Source organism: Sinocyclocheilus rhinocerous, unplaced genomic scaffold, assembly GCF_001515625.1.
Source record: "Sinocyclocheilus rhinocerous isolate Xijiao unplaced genomic scaffold, SAMN03320098_v1.1 scaffold3306, whole genome shotgun sequence".
Taxonomy (NCBI): domain Eukaryota; kingdom Metazoa; phylum Chordata; class Actinopteri; order Cypriniformes; family Cyprinidae; genus Sinocyclocheilus; species Sinocyclocheilus rhinocerous.
In genome coordinates, this window is record NW_015640049.1 from 143,186 (window position 1) to 153,171 (window position 9,986).

The 9,986-nt window shown below is 33.0% G+C and overlaps 1 protein-coding gene across 1 annotated transcript in view; it reads left to right on the forward strand.

The window, feature by feature from the left end:
• The window catches only part of LOC107752430 (cyclin-dependent kinase-like 5), a 74,386-nt gene that overhangs the window by 43,115 nt on the left and 21,285 nt on the right, over positions 1-9,986 (forward strand). The window contains exons 4-6 of the mRNA XM_016568391.1: positions 6,817-6,862; positions 9,006-9,142; positions 9,536-9,656. Of these exons, the coding sequence (XP_016423877.1) occupies positions 6,817-6,862; positions 9,006-9,142; positions 9,536-9,656 (304 nt within the window). The remainder of the gene's footprint in view (positions 1-6,816; positions 6,863-9,005; positions 9,143-9,535; positions 9,657-9,986) is intronic.

A 9,986-nucleotide genomic window follows, 5' to 3' on the forward strand; every position in this document is an offset into this window, starting at 1 on the left:
CATTAAATTGATCAAAAGTGTCAGTAAAGACATTTATAATGTTAAAAAGATTTCAGAAGTCCTTTTGAACTTTCTGTTCATCAAAGAATCATGGAAAATAAAATGTATCAGTTTCCACACAAATATTGTGCAGCACGACTGTTTTCAACACTGATAATAATCAGAAATGTTTCTTGAGCAGCAAATCAGCATATTAGAATGATTTCTGAAGATCATGTGACACTGAAGACTGGAGGAATGATGCTGAAAATACAGCTGCGCATCACAGAAATAAATTACAGTTTAACAGATATTCACATAGAAAACAGCTGTTTTACATTTTAATATATTTTACCATTTTACAGCATTTTTCTGTATTTTTAATTAAATAAATGCAGCCTTGGTGAGCAGAAGAGGCTTCTTTCCTCAAATGTTTTAACAGATATTCAAATAGAAATCAGTTATTTTAATTAGTAATAATATTTCACAATATTTACTGTATTTTTGATTAAATAAATGCAGCTTTGGTGAGCAGAAGAGACTTCTTTCAAAAGCATTAAAAAATCTCACAGACCCCAAACTTATATATGCTATATATGTATATAGATCATATATATATGTTGATATGTGCATTTGTGTGTTTGAATCAGACAGAAGCATCTGTGTGTGTCTGACATGTTTCTTAGCTTTATAATAATCAGCGGTGAGGATATGCGTGTCATTCTCTGGACTCGAGCGACCATCAGACGGGTTATTAATACACGATGATATTTTTATTCCTGAGCTGTTTGTTGAGGACAGACGCAGGTGCTCAGCGTGTGTTAAAGACGCCGTGTGACCAGTGCAGTGCTCAGTGCCTCACATGTGTTCTTCTCCATATAATGAGTTTAGTTTATGTGTTGTTATTATAACCTGACGAGGCTCACATAGTCACATTAAACACAGTACGACATTTTGGATTGGCAAAAAATTGTAATAAAATGTTGTGCTTTTTGGCAAAACAAGAATAAATAAAAAGTTTTATCAGACCAGGGTTAATGTAGTTTACTAAAAATAATATATACTAATACTAATATAGTTTACTAAAGCCAATTGGTAATAGAAATTAAATGAACTAAATTAAATGAATGAAATAAATTATTTAAAAAAAAATATTAATTATTTGAATTTTACTGTGAATATTGCAATAGTAATACAACTTTTTATTTAAAATTGTAATTTATTATATTGAAAATTTATTAAATTATTATTATAATTGCTATTAAATTATTTATGAATATATAGTAATTTATTGAATGATTATTGCTGTTATTATTTTATTTAATATTATTTTGTTTAATATTTTTATTTTAGTTATTTAGTTTTATTTTAATGATTATAGTTGATATATAATCACAAAATATTTGGCCAAATTATGCAGCCCTACAAACAAGCACATCAAACATGGGACTTTTTTAAAAATCATATTTTAAATCACAGAATTTTATCAGAAAAATTGCAATTATTTTTTCTCTCCCAAAATGTTCAGCCCTAATTCAGACATTAATTTGTAGATATTTATTAGTATCGTTTTTTATGAAATAGTATTTGTTACAGTGGATATTTTATATAATACTGTAATATTTATTATATTAAAATATGTATAAATTATTATTTTAAATGATTTCATATTTAGTATTTATGTTATCCAATAATAATAACAATAATGTATTTAGTTTTATTTATTAAATCACAGCCAATCACAAATTTCATTAAAAAAAATCACAATTCAAGTTCAATTCATTTTTTTCTTTGCCCCCCAAAACATGCAACACTAATTCAGACATTATTTTGTACATTTATTTTGCTTTTTCTCTTTTAAAATATAAAAGTTATACTTTGAGAAAAAAATACGTTTAAAATGTGAAATGTTCCAACTGAATAGAATTAGCATTCAAAACTCTGGCTGACAGCGATTTCATAACATGCATAGATTTACATAATAAACTGTGTTTGATTTTGTGCATCTATTTAATAATATATAGCTGTCATTTTAATGTGACGAAGAAACAACAGAAAACATGAAACTCTTACTGCTGCAAAATGCAAATATAGGTCAATTAGAAGCACGTGAAGGCTTTCATTTAATAATCTGTGTAATAAATGACAGATTTATTTTCAGTCAGTGTTCATTAGGGTGAAGTTGAGATGATCAGACGTCCACAGACTAGCATGAAGGAGGCGAGCTGTTATGAAGAGAGCAGAAAATGGGTCACTTGAGTCGTTTGAGAGAAACGAGGATGAGACGAGAGGCAGAAGCTAGTTATCTGACCTCTGACAGTCTGATCTCCGCAAACCTCACCTGTTCTAATAAACACGCTAATGTCTCCCACTTGTGTGTGCGCGCGGTGCTGCTGAAGAGCACTGGCGTCACGCTGTCAGAGAGATGGAAATAGCGCGGGCGTTCGCCGACGGCTCTCTCATCGTTTGGATTGGTTTCTTTCATCTGAGCGAGGTTCCATTCGGCTCGGCCAATCAGGAGCCGGCATGTGTGTGTGAGCTATGAATATGCATGACATGCTAATTCCCGTTGTGTGGCCTGTAGTTTTGGCTCAGCGGGGACGGCGTGCAGCTTTAATAAGAGCCTGCGGGGCTTCTGGAGCTCCAGACCCTTCAGGCTGATCTGGAGTCTGTCTGCGCTCTCAGATAAACCAGTTCAGTCCATCATCTTATCAGGCTCAAACACAAGCAGCACTGCACAGTTTATTCATTCATTTAGTTAGCTTTTCTGTTATAGTTTTTATTGCAAGGGCCTTATTTCTATTTTATAAACAGCATAATTTATTTTTGTAGTTTTTGTTATAGTTTTTATTTTATTTTAAGTGCCTTATTTTAGTTTATTAACAGCTGAATTTATTTATTTATTTATTTATTTTGTATTTTTTATTTTATTTCAAAGTAAATGCCTTATTTTTATTTTTTTAACAGCAGATATACTTTATTTTATTTTATTTTATTTTTGAAAGTGCCTTTGTTCAAAGTAAATGCCTTATTTTAATTTTTTTAACAGCAGATATACTTATTTAATTTTATTTAATTTTATTTAATTTTATTTATTTAATTTAATTTTATTTAATTTTATTTTTGAAAGTGCCTTTGTTTGTGGTAGTGGTTTAGATAAGTGGTGTATTTTGTAATGCAAACTAAAAACCCCAACTAATACAAATGACAAAAATACAGCATAAATACAACAGAAAATATAAAAATGAAATCTAATTCAAAATATTAACAAAAACTATACTAGTATTGTCTGTACGGTTTCATTGCCCTGCTCTCGGAGACTGAGGAGGGGGAGGAGGAAGAATGGGTCCGCCTCACTGCCCCTAGAGACGGCCGAAGAGGCTGCAGCTCCCCATGAGGCGGCCGAAGAGGCCGCAGCGCCCCCGAAGGAGGCCGACAAAGCTGCAGCGCCCCCGGTGGTGGCCGATGAGGCTGCAGCGCCCCCAGCGGTGCCTGATGAGGTTGGAGTGCCCGCAGTGGTGGCTGAAGAGGCTGCTGCGCCCCCAGAGGTGGCCAACGAAGTTGCAGTGCCCCGCTCTCGGAAACGGAGGAGGAGGAAAAGGGCTTCCTCCATCCCACATGGCCTGGAGGCCGTCCCAGACCCTCCCAAGCTCCTTGCCCTGCCGGCGCCTCCCAAGCTCCTTGCCCTGCCGGCGCCTCCCAAGCTCCTTGCCCTGCCGGCGCCTCCCAAGCTCCTTGCCCTGCCGGCGCCTCCCAAATTTGCTCTCCATTTATTCTCCTTGTGTTTGCAGTCCCGGGCCAGTTCGTCTTCGTATCTCCCTGGATGTGTCGTGTCGTGTCGTGTTGTGTCGTGTCGCGTCGTGTCCAGATCCTGCCTTGCCTAGCCTTGCCTAGCCTTGCCAGCCTGTTTTTCCCCCACGGTGTAGTTTTTGTTGTTTATTTTGGTTCTGCCTTTAATAAAGCCCTTATCTTCCCACAATATTGAGTCCTTGCTCCATCCTTCATCCCCAACCCTGACAAGTATATCAGTGATACTAAAATAACACAAATTAAAGTCACTGCATCTCAGTGCTTTACGTTTAATCTCAGTCTTGAAAAATGTGTTTCATAAATCCTATCAGGAGAAAAAAATAGCTGTTCAGCATTTTTTTTTATGTTCCTTTTCTTTTTTTCCACGTCTTTTTTAATCATTCATCAACAAATAAGATATAGTATTCAGATCATGTGTCTGGAACTGGCAAATATGCTTGATATTTTGCATATATTTTGCATTAAGCGTGTGAATGAACAAGTGTATTTTGATTTCACTAAAGTATGCAAACTTTTCGAGATATTGATTTAAAATCTGAACATTTAATGGTTTCGTTTTTTCCCAGCATTTTGTTTTGCCGCTTTACTCTGATGGGCAATTTCATGATGGTTTTATTAGTATCTCCAGTCGTCAGTTTCTCTGGAACAGCTCGTCGAATATGAATATAGTCATTTGTGAACTCTATTGTAAGATGTTTATATTCTGAGCATCTTTCATGTGAATGTAATATCTGTGTATGTGTGGCTTTCATTGCACACAAATATTCCCGTCCTCTTCTCGTTTGCTGAGTTTTGTTTGTGCCGTGTTTTTCATGTGTGCTTCCTGTGTTTCTTCTTTCATTCATCTGTCCTCATTTCAACTTCCTGTTACGTGTGTGTCTCTTCACAGACTCGTTAGTCATTAATAATCCAGTCAAATCCTCCTGTATGGTGTCATGAAGGAGCCTGGAGTGTTTTATGCTGCTTTTTCTGGTAATTTTTTATGTTTGACAGCTCAAGTATTACACTCTGACGGAGGTGAGGCAGGGGTCAGAGGTCACTGAAGAGCTGTCAGTCACTCATATCTGAACAGGTGTAAACACCTGTGACCTTTGACCCGCGTCTGAAGTAATATTTCATAATTTTACTGTTTTTACTGTATTTCTGATCAAGTAAATGCAGTCTTGGTGAGCAGAAGAGACTTCTTTCAAAAACAAAACAAAACAAAAAAATCCTCAAACTTTTGAACAGTTAACTAAATAACTAGGTAAATAAACTATAAACATAAAAAAATGTGATACTTGAAATAAAATACTTTTAACTGAAATAAAATATAAAAAAAACTTAAACTTGTAATATTAAAATAATTTAAAAAATAAAATTAAAACGTATTTAGTTTCAGCTAGTTGTTAAGGCAACATTTCTCATTTTCAATTAGTTTAACTAAAATAACTCAAACTGAAATAAAATTAATAAACATATTTTTAAAATGTATTTATAAAAAAAAAAAAGTTTCTAGTTCATTCTTCACTCTGGAAGAAGGCAGAGATTAGCACATTGCATTGTGGGATACAGTGCAATGTCTCTTGATTATGAACGACACATTTGACCAAATATAGTACTGTATTTGCATACTATTCCCAGTTTGCATACTATATACTGCAGAAATACAGTCATTTTATGCTATTCTGAACATTTTCCGTCTCTAAACGCGTGTGTGTGTGTGTCTGTGCGTGTGTGTGTGTGTGTGTGTGCGTATGTGTGCGCGTATGTGTGTGCGCGGGTGTGTGTCTGCGTGCGTGTGTGTGTGTCTGCGTATGTGTGCGTGTGTGTGCATGTGTGTGTGTGTCTGTGTGCGCGTGTGTGTGTGCGTGTGCGTGTGTGTGTGTCTGCGTATGTGTGCGTGTGTGTGCATGTGTGTGTGTGTCTGTGTGTGTGTGTGTGTGTGCGTGCGTGTTGTGTTTGAGGTCGTTGCGTGAGTGTGTGAGGTTAATAAATATGCCGTCGTCAGCGTTTGCAGCACCTGTGATCAGTTTGTGTTCAACATAAGCAAGCACACAGCCTGAGGGAGCAAACACACGTATGAACACACAGCGCCGTGTTTTTCATGCTCTCAGTGTTGGTGAGCTGTATTTCTGTGCGTCAGCTGCATCTGTAGGAGTCTGTTTTTCTGTAAAACGTGAATCTGGAGCACTGAAGGATGCTGTGAGGATACAGAGACACAGAGAGTGTAAAATAGGCCAAAGAGAGAGTGTGTGTGAGTCCTTTAGTTCTCCTCACACATACACACACACACACACACACACACAGTCAAAAACACTCGCCAAGAATATTGTGAGTAAAAATGCGGATTACTGAGTTAGTCTCCATATGTTTGCTAACCATCTGCTCAACATTTATTAGGAACCCAGCTTTAACTGAACTGTAAGAACAGCAGTGACTGTCAGTGACGTTAGTGACGAGAGCGATTCACTGGCTAATCATAAAAGCATCTGCTAAAGTCCTCTAGCATTAAAAACATTTGAGGAAAGAAGTCTCTTCTGCTCACCAAGGCTGCATTTATTTAATAAAAAAAATACAGAAAAATGCTGTAAAATGGTAAAATATATGAAAATTTAAAACAGCTGTTTTCTATGTGAATATCTGTTAAAATATCATTTATTTCTGTGATCAAAGCTGTATTTTCAGCATCATTACTCCAGTCTTCAGTGTCACATGATCTTCAGAAATCATTCTAATATGCTGATTTGCTGCTCGAGAAACATTTCTGATTATTATCAATGTTGAAAACAGTCGTGCTGCACAATATTTTTGTGGAAACTGTGATACATTTTATTTTTCAGGATTTTAGAATGTTCAAAAGAACAGCATTTATTTGAAATAGAAACATTATCTTTTATAACATTCTAAATGTATTTACTGTCACTTTTGATCAATTCAATGCATCCTTGCTGAATAAAAACATTCAGTTCTTTCTAAATAATCTTACTGACAGCAAACTTGTGAATGGTTGTTCGTCTTCACGTTCTGTCTCTTTCTCTCTCGCAGGAGACTAATGAAATCGTGGCCATTAAGAAGTTTAAGGACAGTGAAGGTGAGTTAAAAAAGCTTCTGTTTGCAGGATCTGCATTCAGAACAACTGAACTGGAGCTGCTGCGAGTCCTTCATCTGACCTGATTTACTTCAGCGCTGAACAGACAAGCAAACCAACATCCAGAATTAGTGTCGCGGCCGCTGACCGACTGTCTGTGACATCATGATGCAGCTCATGAATATTAATAAGGTTGCAGTAATGATAGATACTGTAAGCACACAAACGTGTATTAATCTGAAGATCAAATTTACAGGAGAGCATTTGTTCTATATCATAATAATAATGATAAACATAAACAATTTAACATCAAATTGTGAATAAAAATTCATATGCATTATATATGCTTTTTTATTTACAACTTTATAGAAGAGCATTTGTTCTATAAATGTTCTATATCAGAAAAAATATGTAAAATAAACAAGTTAGCATCAAATTATATAAAATGTTTTTAATTAAGGTTTTAATTTGCATAATTTTACATAAACACGTCTTTGTACTCTGTTCCAATGCTGCTAAAACAACAACTATTAAAATCATTTTTGTTAACTGAAGTAAAGGTGAAATAAAATAAATGATATAAATATTAGATGAAAAACTACATTAGAAATTACTAAAATAAGTTTGTTAAAGCACTAAAATTTCTAATTGTAAATAAATCAAAACAAACAAAAAAATATATTAGTTGAATACTTAAAATATATTTTATAATTTAATAAATTAAAATTAAATAAATATGACAATTTAAAAAAAATATGAAAATAATATGAAAATTAAATAGTTAAAATGAAACCTGAAAATATAAAATAAAAGTTTTAATAAAATTAATAAAATAATAAAATTAAAAAATTACTAAAATAAAATAAATAAAATTACTAAATAATACTAAATTAACTGAAATAAAACTGAACTATAATAGAAATATTAGACAAAAACTACATTAGAAATACTTGAAATAAGTTTAAGTTGAAGCACTAAAATTACTAAATTGGAAATAAAAACTAAAACTAAAACTAGGTGGTCTGTCTCTCTCTCTCTCTCACTCCAGACTCAGTCTGTCTGTCTGTTCTCCATTCTGCTGGAAACACTGATATTGTTTTGATTGGGAAATGCAAGCAAACACACACATGCGCATCTTCTGTCCTCCTAAAATCATCACATACGACAGAAAAATCACCTATAAGATGTCGTTTATGTCTCAGTTATTTCTTTAACATGCTTAATCAGCTCACTTTGGCTCTGTTAATGTGAGGTTGATATGCTAATCCAGTGTGTGTCTCTGGCAGGTTTTGCGCGGGATCTCTCTGAAAGCACCGATGCGAACTACACTGAGTATGTGGCGACCAGATGGTACCGATCCCCGGAGCTGCTGCTGGGGTGAGTGTGTGTCCATATCACCGTTACACAGCAGACCAGAGGACATCTTCATTGTTCTCTTCACTTACTGTTTCAGTGGACAGGGACATTTCACTATGAAATAAAAAGAAAGTTATATTGTGCATAAAATCTGTTTTAGTTATTTAATTTAATTAACACATTTGCCACCCTAAATTCTTATTACTTTAATGCATCTGGATGATTCTTTCTATTTTTATTGATTTACTTATTTTGAAAAAAAAATAAAATAAAAAATGAATAAAATGTCAAATTAAATTTTAATAATTATATTTCATTTTATTTTAATTCATATTTGATAATTATCTATCTATCTATCTATCTATAAATGTAAACAAAATTACAAAATGTCTTAATAAATAACAACACAACATAATATAATAAAACAAAAGTATTATGAGGATATAAAACACCATAAAAAATAAAGAAATATAAAAAATATAGTTAATTAATTAATTATAATAAATATAAAACAAGTACATTATAAATTATAATATATACAGTGTATGTATATATATATGTAATCATTACAACTCAAAATATTAATAATTAAAAACTATAATTAATATATAAATAATGCAAAAAAAAAAAAAAATTACTTTTAAAAGTAATGTTTTACATTGTGTTACAACTGATAGAATGTAACATTGTTCTTTTTTTAATTGAAAGTGACAAATCTGTTTCTGTTATATTTCTGTTTAAATAAATATAAGCTGTAATGCATGTTTATTTATCGTGGCTCTTGGTTCAGAAAATGAGGAGGTGAAGGAAACGACCATGCGTGAGCTGAAGATGCTCCGCACGCTGAAGCAGGAGAACATCGTGGAGCTGAAGGAGGCGTTTCGGCAGCGAGGGAAGCTGTACCTGGTGTTTGAGTACGTGGAGAAGGTGAGATGAGACGGAGAGCGCTGAGATCTTCGGGCTGTGTTCTCCTGATGATTACAAAATGTCTTAATAAATAACAACACAACATAATATAATAAAACAAAAGTATTATGAGGATATAAAACACCATAAAAAATAAAGAAATATAAAAAATATAGTTAATAAATTAATTATAATAAATATAAAACAAGTACATTATAAATTATAATATATACAGTGTATGTATATATATATGTAATCATTAAATATTAATATAATTAATAAACAATATAACATCACAAAATATGTAAATAATATATATGTATATATATATATATATAACATCTATAATATAATTTAACTATAATTTATATAATTTATAAGGTTTGTTGAGATGATCGTGTGTGTGTGTTGTAGAACATGCTGGAGCTGCTGGAGGACATGCCCAACGGAGCTTCACCGGAGAAGGTCCGGATCTACGTCAACCAGCTGATCAAAGCCATCCACTGGTGCCATAAGAACAACATCGTCCACAGAGGTGCGAGACCACCTGCAACCAAAGAAATTATATTAAGAATATGTTAATTATTTTATTTCATTTTAATCATCGTCCACAGATGTACAAGACCACCTGTAATAAAATAAATTTTTAATTAAATAAAAAATTTAATTAATTATATTTTAATTATATTATTTCATTTTAATCATAAATAAAATAAAATAAAAAACATATTTTAATTAAATTTCTTACTCATTGTCCACAGAGGTGCAAGTCCACTTGTAATAAAATTTATTATATTCTAATAAAATAAAAAGAATAAATAAATAATATTTTATTTATATTATTTAATTTTAATCATGGTCCACA